Genomic DNA, 15,045 nt, shown 5'->3' on the forward strand with positions numbered 1-15,045 from the left:
ACTCTACCTGGAACATACAGACTAAAGCTGGGACACAGCAGCACAGTCCTGTCTGGGGTTTACTGTAGTGATACATGGGTCGGGTTTTTTTTTTTTTTTTTTTCTTTTTTTTTTTTTTTTGGCGTACCGTGTGTGTGCGCGTGAGTGACAGACAGAGCTGAGCTAAAGTACAGAGTCAAACAGGACTAGCATCCAGGTTAAAACTGGAGAGTTTATCACCATGAAAAGGCCTTCCAAGCCCTGAACTGCACAGTTTAGAAGAGGAGAAAAGAGGAGGATCAAAACTAATCCAATTACAGAGGTATGGAACCTGTTAGAATGTTAAAAAACGTTTGATGGTACTAGCAACAGCTAGCTGAACTGAACTGAAGCAAAGTTGGCTAATAATGGAACTGGAGATGATTAAGAGATGAGATATCTGCTAAGGTGTGGTTTACTGATGAGGAACTGGGTTATATATGTTTATAAGTGGTTTGTATATGTTTCTGTCTGCTTTAACTGCTGGTTAGCTGGTTTATAATAGGTTCCTATCTGCTTTAACTGCTGGTTTATAATATGTTCCTATCTGCTTTAACTGCTGGTTAGCTGGTTTATATATGTTTCTATCTGCTTTAACTGCTGGTTAGCTGGTTTATAATATGTTCCTATCTGCTTTAACTGCTGGTTAGCTGGTTTATATATGTTTCTGTCTGCTTTAACTGCTGGTTAGCTGGTTTATAATATGTTCCTATCTGCTTTAACTGCTGGTTAGCTGGTTTATATATGTTTCTATCTGCTTTAACTGCTGGTTAGCTGGTTTATATATGTTTCTATCTGCTTTAACTGCTGGTTAGCTGGTTTATATATGTTTCTATCTGCTTTAACTGCTGGTTAGCTGGTTTATATATGTTTCTATCTGCTTTAACTGCTGGCTGCATTGTGCATCTCCTGTCATGCTTTGCACATCTTCGCATTGTTTCACGAAAGTGACGTTGTGTATGGATTGCACCCCACCTCAACCTGCTATAGGGAATTTATACATTGTACGGTACATTGTGTCTCTGCTCAGTCCATGAGCCGCCCTAACCCGACCCCCAAATAAAGTGTCCAGGGTAACCCATATCCATGCCTCACTAATTTCTTTGAATAGGATGATGAGGAAGATAAAATATATGAAATAACTAAAACTAATACTAAAACTAAACTAAACTAAACTAAAACTAAGCATTCAGAAAAAAACGATAACTAATAAAAACTAACAAACCTGCTCTAAAAAACTAATTAAAACTAACTGAATAAGAGAAAAAAAAGTCAAAACTAATTAAAACTAAACTATAATTAAAAATCCAAAACTATTATAACCTTGGGTCACAGCCAGACACATTATCCTGTTGGTTGTATGACCACGATCCCAACTGACATTTACATTCTGCCTTAAAAACTGCTGTACTGATAAATGCACTGACCACTGCTGTTCTGTAAACTGATACAATCTGATTACAGTTCTGGGAAAGCAAAGAAAGTCCAGACCTACAGTGAAAAGTAAAGCAAAAAGTAGGAAAATTTTAAACATGGAAATGCTCATTTCTAATGTTTCTTACAAAAAGTCAGCCATTTATAATGTCAACACATGACATTTGAGAGTTTTGCTTGCAGGCGTGTGCAGGTGACGACTGTAACAGATGCTCTTGTGTCAGTGTGTGTGCGTCAGGTTGTGTCTCTGTCATCCCTTTGTTCCTTAGTACAGTCCCAACATAGATCTCTGCACAGTGTCGTCTTCCCAAAAGCCATCTGTACTGGTTAAATGCCTGTTTGCTGTGACAAAACTGAAGCCTAATATCACTTATAATGCATTTATTCTTTTCAAAGCGCTGCATCCTCTTTGATCATTGTGTCCCATGTCACCTGTCTGTTTGATTGATGCCATATGTGGATGTCTATATATGTAGTACATTGTCCCCACAGCCAATCAGATCATAGATGTGGATATCCCAGCCAGTCTGACTCCCTGGCCGTTGCCTGGCAACTGGGACTGCTGCTGTGTAATTCTAACCATGGAAAGATCCTGCAGGGGTCTACATGCAAAGATGCAGGAAGACATTATCGTTAGCTAAACATGGTGTGTGTGTGGGGGGGGGGGGGGGCAGACAACCCAGGATGGACTCCATTTCCCACACTGCTGAGCAGGAATATGAGCTGCTGGTGTACAACAGGAAATGGATAGCACAAGCAAAGGACCAAGTGTAAACAAAGTGCTTTTGGAGGAGCTATATTAAAACACGACAACAGTAGCATTACTAAAGTACTGCTTCGTGGATCTATGTGTGTTCTATGAGAGAAAATGGCTTTATTCCTTCATATGATACAAAACTCTACTTCTGCACCAGGAGAACTGAGGCATGAACCTATTTCAAGCTTCATGACACAACGGTGCTTTGACACTTCAGCATTCCCTGCCCAATAATGTTGTCACATAAATTAAATCACATGCCCTTGTGCTGCTCCGGGGAATTAGACACTGAAGGGTTAAAAAGGGGGAGGATGCAACATGGCTTGAAGTCAGTAGTGTCTGTAAGAGAGAGATTTGCACAGACAGAAAACTGCAGAGAAGCTGAATGCAGGGTGACTGATGCCAGGGAGAGGAGGAAGCCGAATTTTATCTTTCATTGAATCTTCCCTCCTTTTATTCTGCACCATCTCTCTGTTCTGCATTGTCAGTGCATTCAGCTAAGTGCCTCTGCAGCTGCTGTCAGATTGCTCTCATCTCTTGAGTGCACCACAACTGAATTCAAATGGTCAATCTGTGACAGAGTGAGGACTTTGTAACTCCTGCCAGAGAGAGAGGGAGAGTCCACCAAAGAAGGACACACTGGGACGCAGTGTGGACCTGAGAGACTGAGGAGAGAGGTGAGGTAACGATGAATGTGAACAACGGTCAAACATTAAGCATCAGTGGACAGGATTCTACCAGAAATGGCAGCAGCAGCAGTCGAGCCCCCTGGGAAGATGCGAGGATGGTTCTGAAGCCCACCACTCCCACCAGGAAACCAAAACCAGTGAGTACAGTTACAGCAGCTACTATTCACAAGCACAGTTTATCTCAGTTTCTATGTCACAAATTTTTGTTGCATGAGTTTGTGTCATCACTCTGGAGCTGAATTTTCTTATCTGCTAGTGCTTCAATTCACAAAGACAAGGTCAGGACCCACAGGTGGGTCACAGGGTACTGTATTTGAGTCGTCAGAGTAGTTTGCATTTCAACATTCTCCCAAAAAAGAGACATTTTTAATTAAACTGAATGTGTTGCTTTGATAATTGTACAAAATATAGAATCTGTGAAGGATTAGTGTAAATTCTTTTACTGTGTTTTACTGATGAGAGTAAAACTACATCCAGTATAAAACAAAGTTAAGATTCACCGTATGTACAGCACAGAGCAAAAGTCTAAGGCAGCCTTTAACTTAGGGTTGTAATGTGTGTGTGTGTGTCTTTACTTTTAACAAGAAATATGAAGTCAATATGTGTACGGTATTGATACACACACACACTCAAAAAATCTGAACTAAACAGATTCTGCAGATAAAGTCAATATTTAGTGTGAACTCTATTTTTATTCAGTAAATCTTAAACTCTTTGGGTTGACTGTCTGGTTGTTTTCTTAAATAACCTTGTATTATATTACACACCTTCAGAATGTGCCACAGACATTTTTTTTCTGAAATGCTTAAGTACACATAAATTTTGTAGTAATATATGTACAGGTGGAATATACAGGAAATATATAAGTAGTGTTAAAAAAAAAATGCATTGAAGAGAAAGCAACAAAGCTAAACGCTGCAGAAGACTTTTGCACTGTACTGTACATCTCTATTGGTTTTGGTTGACCAAATTTCTAAGGCCTATTATATATTTAGTCATGATTATTTATATTTATTTTACAAGTTGATCCTTTAAAAGAAAAAAAAAAAAGTTTTGGAAACACTGACGTCAAACCCTAAATGAAAATTAAGAGAAAACAGATGGACACATGGAGGTCTGTATTAGATCAAAACTCTGCCTGGTAAAAATGAAATATACCAGGAGAGCTACAATCATAAATAATAAACTGAGAAGTAAATTATTTGGCTGAAAGGGGATACACTGGTTTAGAGAAGCTTTATTGTGTTGGGTTGAAACTGAGAAGTTCATTGGGCTCTTATTTCAGAAACAGGGGGTGTTGTTTTATTTCTTACCTGGATTAAATGGATCTAAGCACGACTTCACTGGAGGATGCAACTGTGTCTATATATCTGATGCAAATATTTCATTAAATGTGAAGGTTAACTGTTAAATCAGAGCCTGTTAATGCACTAAAATAAATGTTTTTTTTTAACCCATAAAGACCCAAATATCCACCGATGACCAAAATCATCTACTGACCTGAAATATTTAATAACTTTAGATTCACTAATGTTATCACTACTTGTAAATAATTGGTGTAAGAGGCAGTTTGTTGTCTTTTCATGGGCATCAGATATGACGCATTTGTATGTTCAGAGGCTCCGTTATCTTCTACAAAATTGATTTACCAAGGAAATCCATAGTTTGATAAATGACAGTGGATGGACACACTTGTTGTTCAGTTAGTGATAGATTTAACTGAAAATAGTCACTTTTTCTTCAGTTTTCTCTGTTTTTGACATAATAATCCTCAAATGTCATCTAAGCATGATGATTAAATTACATGATCAGTAAATTAACTCTATAATGCCAAATGTATCATATTTGATGCATGAGTTTTGAAGCCCTCTAAATGATCAGTGTGATATTTTTTTTCTTGAAAAACCTGATGTATACAATTAGATACATGCAATACACAGATAATCCACCAGGGGGGAGGAATTCATTCACCAGAGGCCTTTCCAGTGACACTACAAGATTGTCATTAATGAGGAAGGTGGCAGAACTTTGCCAATTTTGAAAAGGAATTGCCAATTTGTTAGACATGTTTGTGTTATATTTTTGTTTGTTCAAAAATATTAATGATTTAAGCATTGAGACCCGATGTATTAAATATGATACAAAATTGAAACTCATACATGGAAATTGATATTTGAAAAAAAATTTTTGGGTTCTTTAGGACCAATAAAAGATCCAGTGTCAAAGAACAGGAATTTTCTGCCAGTGATTTAATGGTTCAGGCTTTACAGGGTTAAATATCAGAAAATGCCTGATTTTCACTGAAAAAATGCAAAAACAGAGGATAGTATTATGATAAATGGCAATGAATCACTTAAGAAAGGATGAATAGATAGACCAGTTGATTTGGGAAGTGCCACAAAAAAAGTAGCACTGATTTAAAAGGGTTATGGGGTAAACTTTTTAATTACCCCAACATATTTACACATTGAGCTGGAAAGAGTTAACACATGTCAGACATTGTGGTATGTGATTATCAGAGTCATGCAGAGGAAAGTATTTCATCTCACACAGTCACTTCTATGCTCTCGCCTCAGATCACTTAGTACTGTGTGTTTGTTCCAATGCATTGGAAATATCAGACCATTGTTTGTATTAGTGAAGCCAGAGATGAATAAAACATCATATTTTTATCATTTCCTCCTCCAGCCCAAGCCGGAGAATGCCATCACCATCGCGGTGTCAGCACGAGTCCTCTTCAACATGGAGAAGGAGCAGCATATCTATGAACACCAAGGCATGGAGGAGTACATTAAGTACCAGGTGGAGCATGAGACGGAACCTTTTAACCCTGGTCCTGCCTTCTCCTTCGTCAAGGTCAGAAGCTGTGGAGAAAAAGGAAAACCATTGTTCCACACACACACGCACGCACACACACACATACACACACACATCCAGTCTATAAATCCTAATATGAGGCAGTGTTATGCATTAATGGTGAATGTGGAGGTGGTAAAGATTAACAAGCGTTGAACACCAGCCCACTCGAACAAATCCAATGATACACACACAAATGAAACCCCAGCGTGGTGATTCATGCTCTTGTATGTATTATCTTTTTCCTGATTTGAGTCTGTGTTTGTTCTCAGGCTCTGGAGGCTGTGAATGCACGACTCAGGGAGCTGTACCAGGAAAGTGAAGAGCTCTTTGATGTTGTGCTCGTGACCAACAACCATGCATATGTAGGCCTGAGACTAATCAACACCATCAATCATCACCGTAAGTTACCAGTGAACACACACCCCGAAGACACGTCCAGAGACAAACTGAGGGTCTAACATGTACAGGGTGGGGAAGCAAAATTTACAATGAACATTTAGTTGTTTTTTCTCAGCAGGCACTATGTCAATTGTTTTGAAACCAAACATATATTGATGTCATAGTCATACCTAACACTATTATCCATACCTTTTCAGAAACTTTTGCCCATATGAGTAATCAGGAAAGCAAACGTCAAAGAGTGTGTGATTTGCTGAATGCACTCGTCACACCAAAGGAGATTTCAAAAATAGTTGGAGTGTCCATAAAGACTGTTTATAATGGAAAGAAGAGAATGACTATGAGCAAAACTATTACGAGAAAGTCTGGAAGATACTATTAAAGAAGAATGGGAGAAGTTGTCACCCGAATATTTGAGGAAAGTTTCAGGAAGTGTGTGAAGGCAGTTATTGAGAAAGAAGGAGGACACATAGAATAAAAACATTTTCTATTATGTAAATTTTCTTGTGGCAAATAAATTCTCATGACTTTCAATAAACTAATTGGTCATACACTGTCTTTCAATCCCTGCCTCAAAATATTGTAAATTTTGCTTCCCCACCCTGTAGAACTGGTGGGATTCTAGAATTTGTAACTAGAGGTCTGTTTTACTGATATCTCAAAGTGAGGTAGCATCGCTTAAAGTGTTTTATTTGTAAATGCACAGATGTGGCCTCAGAGAATCTCAACTATCCAACATTTATTGCACATCATTTCAACAGTTTGTGCACTTATTAACTTATTTTGTTGCTGTTCATATACACTGTTGCCCATAAAGTTGGAATTAAACATTTCTACCTTTTGTCATGCGATGTCTGTGACAATATCATTTATTCTTGGCAGATAAAGTGTAACTGGTGTGTAATCACTGCACCAGGTCAAAGATGATTACTGATGTGTAGAAACAGGAATGAGTCTGAACACAAAATTGTTTCAACTTTATGGTCAACACTGTATAAAGATGCATGATTTGTAATTTTCATACACACATACACTTTATATTCCACATCCCCCCATTTTTTTATTGGCTCACCAAATGCATCAGAGTGAAGTGTATAATAGTAATAATAGCATGTGTGAATATTTTTTATACGTGAAATATAAGAAAAGTGTTGTCTGGGTAAGTTTTAAAAAGTTGACTGCGCCAAAGTCATCTGGAAATCACAGGAATACTCAAAAATTACAACAAATTGAAGAAAAATGACATAAGAAAAGATATAGGAATGACATGACAGATGCACAATGATGAAAGTGTAAAAGTGACATAAAAAAAAAAGATGGAACAGGGCATCAAATGATGTAAAAGATGCAACACAGCAAATGTGTCATAAAATTTGTGTAAACATTGCATAAAGGATGCAACAAGACAAAAACGTTCTGACGATTTATGTTACAAAATACCGTATGTAAAAACGTGAAGACAATGCAAAAGATATAATGGAAATGATGTAAAAGACACACCACAAAGTTGTAAAAATGATGTACAAATTACCTACAAAAGAAAGACATATAGATTTGTAACAACAAAAATGTTTAAAAAGTTATGTTTCAAAAAATGAAATAAAATAAAAGGTGAAAATGATGGATATGGAACAACAAAAATGACCTAAAATATGCACAACATATGACAAAAAAAAAAATCATATCACTAAAGAAATGTTGTAAAAATTCTGCAAAAATGACATAAAAATGGAACACTGTAATGTAAAACTGGTATAAAAGAAGCAACAGGATGAAAATAAAGTAAAAATGAAATGCACTTAGTTCACTCAGTTTACTCTGTGAGTAAAAACATATATAAAAAAAAAAAGAGATGAAAATTGAGATGATGTAATTTTATAAACATGGGTCCTGGATTATACTGTTATTTGGAACCACTGCTCTACAAACATTAAATGTGTCTTTATGTGCTCAAAAAACAAATGTCATGGTTTTCTGTACATTCAGTGCTCAGAGTATGTATGAATGACCCTTTGTTCCAAACCATATCTCACTGGGGTATTTGTCTTTGTTTGACTTTGGCTTTTTTGATACTGACTGCTTATAATCAAAATGTGATGTTATTTGCTGCTACAGTTTATGCTTAGAACTGCTCAGTTGCTTATGTTGCATACATTCACTCTGCAGAGTTAATGATATACAAGCTTATCCTGCTGAGTGGGCTGTATCATGTGTGAGCAGCTGTAATTCACTCACTGCCTTTACCATTAAATAAACTGAACATGATGCACATACTGTATATCCAGATACTAAAGCACCAACCACAGTGCATGTACAGATGGTGTGTTTTGGCGCTGATACTTTGACAGTTTAAGGGTATCGTAGACCCACCTTTTGTATCTGCGGTGGGCCCTTCCACAGGTTCAGAAACACACTTAAACACACAGTGTGAGGGTGGGCTGGCCTCTAGCCATATGCTGTTACCCTGTAGACTGTCCACACAGCTGCTGCTCTCTGTTCCCACACTGTGAAAGACTTTATGACCCGGTGTCCTTCCACAGTCCACACAGAAACACAAGTATGAAGTCCACTCAGGCCACCATTAACTCCTCTGTCGACTCAGTGGAATAGAACAGAAGAAAAGACAGAGAGAAAAAGGAAAAGAACAGAACAACTCAACAAACTGAGAATCTGTTGTTTTCTGGAGCTGAATCTAATTTGCTCATTTCCTTTATGTGGACAGATTCCCTCCCAGTTTCTGTGGATGAACCCAGGATGGACTGACAGTGGTTAGAGTGGGATGTTTCTCACAGTCCACACACTGCAGCGTCCTACAGGGACACGTTCAGCACCCACTGACGTAGTCCACATATGTAGAAAAACAGTCTCCAGATAGTTCCTTACATTAACTTGTGGATGTAATTGGAAATGTCTGTGAGTGATGATGATAATGTGTGGCTCAGTAACATTATATCACAGCCACAGCATCTCCACCTGTCTTTGGCAGCTTCAGGTGTAATAATCAGATCTGATCCGATATTCCTCATCCTCCTTAAGTCCGATTTTTTAACCCTTATTTTTGTATTCTATTAAGCCATTTGTTAAAATTATGAAACCCTGTAAACATTCCAGTATACTAAAAAAAATCATTGTAAACAAGTGGTGCCAGGCACAACAAACCCCACCCCTCGCACAGATTCCACCCATTATAAGTAAATGGGAAGATTTTAAAAATTCATAAAAAGTATGAACTTTGACCTACTGTTCCCAAAATGTAATGAGATCCATTTTGGGTCACTGGCAATCTACAAAGTCAGTTTGGTATGAATTCAACCAATAGTTTTGCTGCTACAGACAAGTGAAATTTCACCCATTATAAGTAAGTGGGGTTCTGTGGGGTTTCTGTGAATTGGCTTAGAGTCTGGTTTTGACCAACTCTACATATAAAGTGTCATGAGATAACTTTTTTGTTGCAATGTGGCGCTATATAAATAAAATTTGATTGATTGAGTGATTTAATTGGTTTTCCTCTGTAAGTCGCTTTGGAAAAAAGCGTCTGCCAAATGCAAAAACATAAACATAAACATAAGTGGGGGAAAAAAAAGATTTAAAAAATTCATAAGAAATTGTAACTTTGACCTATTTTTCCCAAAATGTAATGACTTCTATTCTGGAATGCTGACAATCTATAAAATTTCCATACCAAGTTTAGTATGGATTCACCCAATGATTTAGCTGCTACAGACGTTTGAAATTTCGCCCATTATAAGTAAATGGGAAAAAAAAAAAAATCATAAAAAAATGTAACTTTGACCTCAGAAACAAACAAACAAACAAACCGAACCAAAAACAATACCCCTTGCCTTCCTTTTGGGTGGTGGGGTAATAATATTCCTTAGCTGTGGCATCATTTAGATAAGGTTATTCAGTGTCACAATATTAATTTCCATCCATAATTGCATAAATGTTTCACTAAGATCTGGTATTGATGATAGAAGAGTGGGACCGCTGTAAAGTCTTCCAGTGGGGTTCAGGTCTGGACTCAGTGGAGGCTAATCCATGGGTGAAAATGTTGCCTCATGCTCCTGGAACAACTCTGTAACAACCTGAGTCTGATGATCTTGGAATAAGTCTGTGTCATCAGGGAAGAAAAATCCTCGTCCGTCCGTATGTTCAGGTAGTCAGCTGATACATAAGGCAACCCCAGATCATAACACTGCCCCCACAGGCTTGTACTGCAGGCACTAGGCATGATGGGTAATCATGTCATCCACCCCTCTTCTCACCGGTTCAGTCTGGACTCATCAGACTACATGACCATTTCCATTGAAACACAGTCCAGTCTTGATGCAAATTGAGGCTTTTTTTTTTTTTTTTTTAAGGCAACACAGCTTTTTATTATACATGTGGAGATGCTCTTAATGGGATTTCTCTTTTTTCCCCCGCTCCCCAAAGGGAAGGCAAGGGGTATTGTTTTTGGTTCGGTTTGTTTCTTTGTTAACACTCTAGCAGCAAAACTATGGGTTGAATTCATACCAAATTGGGTTTATAGATTGTCAGTGACCCAGAATAGATCTGATTACATTTTGGGAAAAGTAGGTCAAAGTTTCAATTTTTCATTAATTTTTTAAATCTTTTTTTTTTCTCCCATTTACTTATAATGGGTGAAATTTCTAAACTATTGGTTGAATTCATACCAAACTGATTTTGTAGATTGCCTGTGACCCAGAATGGATCTCATTACATTTTGGAAACAGAAGGTCAAAGTTCATACTTTTTATGAATTTTTAAAATGGGTGAGATTTCATATGTCTATAAAAACATCAATTTTGTTTCAATTTACTTCAAACTTGGCACATATATAGAGTCAACTGATATGCTGACATCAGCACACGCATAGATATGATGACATCAGCTGGATCGATGCCAAAATAAGCTACAATACATGAGATGGATGGGGTTTGTTATGCCTGTCACCACTTGTTTTTTTGTTTTTTGTTTTTTACAATTTCCTTTCACTACACATTTAACTGACCTTTGATCACAATCATCTGACCCACATTTCGTCCTTGAACATTAGGGTCCACCATTATCCTTCCAGGGGTAAATAATATTTTGGAATTCTTTGCCCTAATTATAGTAGTTTCCTTATTTCTTTGCTTGATGATTATGAGTAATTGAACCTTTCTGAAACAGAGTGACATGTTACATGTTTGCTGACGTTTCCAACTGAAATACATTAATCAGTGCAGTAATTATCCAATGGAAGGATCTGAACTATTTGCTTAGTGACTTTTTTTTTTTGTTTTTTGCATGTGTGTGATGTAAAGTTCTGTTTTTATTCGTCCTCTCTCCAGGGCTGTTCATCGAGCGCTTCTGTATGACTGGAGGAAACAGTCCAATAGGCTACCTAAAAGCCTACCACACGAATTTATACCTGTCTGCTGATCCGGTCAAGGTTCGAGAAGCTTTGGAAGAAGGTAAGAATGAAGAAAATAAACTCAGAGAAGCTGTTGTGCTCACATAAAACCGTCAACACTAACTTCACCAGATGAGATGACAACTCTGTCTTTGTATACAGACTACATTGTGTGTGAAAAATACTGTGTGAATCAGGTATAGCAGCAGCCACGATGTTCACCCCAGAGAAGATGAAGGAGGTGTCAGACAACCAGTTACGCGTTGCTTTTGATGGCGACGCCGTCCTCTTCTCTGATGAGTCTGAACGCATTTTCAAAGCCCATGGACTGGACAAGTTTTTTGAGCACGAGAAGGCGCATGAGAACAAACCTCTGGACCATGTACGGTTTACAAATTAGAGAATACGGTATTTACAATCAGAGAAATGTCACATTACGGTGAAGACTGACTGTTCTGTGCTCTCTTATTCGTGCAGGGGCCACTGAAAGGCTTCCTGGAGGCCTTGGGAAAGCTCCAGAAGAAGTTTTACGCCAAAGGCCAGCGTATGGACTGCCCCATCCGTACATACCTGGTCACAGCTCGCAGTGCAGCCAGTTCTGGTACCAGGGCCCTGAAAACTCTACGCTCATGGGGTCTGGAGATAGATGAGGCTCTCTTTCTGGCCGGAGCTCCAAAGGGCCCCATGCTGGAGAAGATCAGGCCACATATTTTCTTTGATGACCAGATGTTTCATGTAGAGGGCGCCGCTGAGCTGGGGACGGTGGCATGTCATGTGCCGTACGGGATCGCTCAGAGAGTCATCAAGAAAGGATTCATGGACAAAGATGCTTCTCCAAGTGGTCAATAAGATGAGAGGGGCTTTTCACAGTGGCATGCAGCAGTTAACGTGTTCACTCAGTTGGTAATGTTATATTTATGTCCTCATGAAGTATTATTCCATCACACAGTACAGATTTTTGTTTATGAGACAGATACAAAGGCTTATAGTTGTAAAAAGGAGAAATAAATACTATATATTATTAATTAATTTACCTACATTTACAGTCATGGAAAAAATTATTAGACCGTCAAAAGTCATCAAAGCAATGGTTATGCAATCGAGTACTAACTCCTGTGTGTATCATGTGACGAAAACAGAAAGAAAAGAAAACATGGAATGCCTAAAAGCTCTGTTTTTGTCAGTACAATGCCATAGATATTAATGTAAGAACTGAAGTGATTTTGGTTATTATCAAGAAAACCATGGAAAATAGATAGATATCAGCTCTGAAATTAAACTCTTATAAGCTATTTTTGTTGTTATCATTATATTTGTCCAAACAAATGTAACTTTAGTTGTACCAGGCATTAAAATGAACAAGATATTGATGAAAAGAAGGGGCGGTCTAATAATTTCTTCCGTGACTGTATATCTACATTGAAAACATAGACACCAGCTAAATTTTCACATTTTCACAGAGTAAAAGATTGTTATTAGGGATGTCAAACATGCAGCCCGTGGGCCAAATCCAGCCCTGATAAATTTGCAAAGTGCAAAAATTACGCTTATATTAACAGTTGAGGGTGTTCAGTTTGATATCAAGTAAAATAACAGCATAATAACCTATAATAAATAATGACAACTCAAATTTTTCTCCTTGGTTTAATGTGAAAAAAGTAAAATCACATTATGAAAATATTTCCATTTACAAACTATCATGTCTGAATAATCTGAAGAAATATGAGAAAATGGAAAAAATGAGTGCAATTTTAACAATATCCTGCCTGTTATTAAATGTTTTGTGCATTTGTAGATCCACTGCGATCTGTAAACTTTGTTAATAATAAGCCGAGACATAATATTGCTGACATTACACTTATTTTTTTAAAAGTATATTTCAGAGTGTACATAGTTGTTCAGGTCATTCACATTTTTATAATGTCATTTCTCTTTCACACGAAAACAAACAGAAAATTTGGGTTTAAGTTGTTTTTTTACTGGTCCAGCCCACTTGAGATCACACTGGGCTGTATGTTATCCCTGAAGTAAAATGAGTTTGACACCTTGTTCTAAATGAAGCCACTGGCTCCAACTTAAAGCCTTTATAAAAAATAAAAAAAAAAAGTGTCTTTTCAGTTTAGTGAGAAGTTGCATTTTTAGGAGGACATGTATCTCACATAGCAGCAGAGACTGTTCTATTAAAATCAAATATACACAGCCTGGCAAAAATAAAACCATAAATAAAAAAACCCACACTAATATTTCATTGGATTAAGCTTTGATTGTGGCATGTAATGACTGTGGCATAATTTCAATAATCTTCTGATACTCACTGCATCAGTTAGAGACACATGAAGAATATGTTACAGATGAAAGATATTAATACCTGCATTAATTTTGTAATGGAAGGATCTGATCTGTGTGCCCAGTTTTGTTTTTGGTGTATGTCAGAATTCATAATATAGCATTTATTTATGGTTTGACAGATTTAAATAAAGTTGTTCATATACACGATTGTTTTAAGAAAGATTATGAATTGAATGAGCATATTTTGAATATATAGAATGAAATAATTTAATTTAATTTAAGGCACAATAATAAATCAGCTAACCACAATATAAATTACTTAATGAATTTTAGTAAATTAAAAAGGGGTTTATGAAAGTGAATTTGTGTCATCAGATTTTGAATTATAAAAAGCCATTGAATTTCTAGCACTGATTTTTTTGCACTGAAATTAAGTATCTGAATTTTTTGCATCTGAATTTTTTTTTAATTAAAAAAACAAAAAATTCAGATACTTAATTTCAATGCAAAAAAAAATAAAAAATCCAGATACTTAATTTCAGTGCAAAATAAATAAATAAATAAAGAAAAAATCAGATACTTAATTTCAGTGCAAAAAATAATTCAGATAATTTCAGTGCAAAAAAAAAAAATTCAGATACTTAATTTCAGTGCAAAAAACCCCCCAGATGCTTAATTTCAGTGCAAAAAAAAAAAAAAAAATCCAGATACTTAATTTCAGTGCAAAAAAAATTCAGATACTTAATTTCGGTGTAAAAAAAAATTCAGATACTTAATTTCAGTGCAAAAAAAAAATCAGATACTTAATTTTAGTGCAAAAAAAAATCAGATACTTAATTTCAGTGCAAAAAAAAATTAAGATACTTAATTTCAGTGCAAAAAAAAAATTCAGATACTTAATTTTAGTGCAAAAAAAAAAAAATTCAGATACTTCATTTCAGTGCAAAAAAAAATCCAGATACTTAATTTCAGTGTAAAAAAAATTCAGATACTTAATTTTAGTGCAAAAAAAAAATCAGATACTTAATTTCAGTGCAAAAAAAATTAAGATACTTAATTTCAGTGCAAAAAAAAATTTCGGTGCGACAAATTCCATGCCTTTCATAATTCAAAATCTGATGAGACAGACTTACTTCCATAGGGGTTTAGTTAGAATTACTAAGGAAATCAGAACAACATTCATGCACAAAAATTGTGCTACA

The 15,045-nt window shown here is 36.4% G+C and overlaps 1 protein-coding gene across 2 annotated transcripts; it reads left to right on the top strand.

Moving 5' to 3' along the window:
- Positions 1 to 262: 262 nt before the first annotated feature.
- On the top strand, positions 263 to 12,668 carry LOC115413185 (cytosolic 5'-nucleotidase 1A-like). Of its 2 annotated transcripts, XM_030125935.1 has the most exons (7): positions 263 to 301; positions 2,790 to 3,035; positions 5,587 to 5,754; positions 6,027 to 6,156; positions 11,493 to 11,615; positions 11,752 to 11,936; positions 12,032 to 12,668. In XM_030125935.1, exons 2-7 carry the CDS (start codon positions 2,898 to 2,900, stop codon positions 12,401 to 12,403), a joined length of 1,116 nt encoding a protein of 371 aa, XP_029981795.1. In that variant the 5' UTR covers positions 263 to 301; positions 2,790 to 2,897; the 3' UTR covers positions 12,404 to 12,668. The 2 variants fall into 2 exon arrangements, with proteins under 2 accessions (XP_029981795.1, XP_029981794.1); XM_030125934.1 differs by lacking the exon at positions 263 to 301 and having other exon boundaries at positions 2,537 to 3,035.
- The last annotated feature ends 2,377 nt before the right edge of the window (positions 12,669 to 15,045 follow it).

The sequence above is a fragment of the Sphaeramia orbicularis genome, chromosome 22 (assembly GCF_902148855.1).
Source record: "Sphaeramia orbicularis chromosome 22, fSphaOr1.1, whole genome shotgun sequence".
In the NCBI taxonomy this organism is placed as follows: Eukaryota; Metazoa; Chordata; class Actinopteri; order Kurtiformes; family Apogonidae; genus Sphaeramia; species Sphaeramia orbicularis.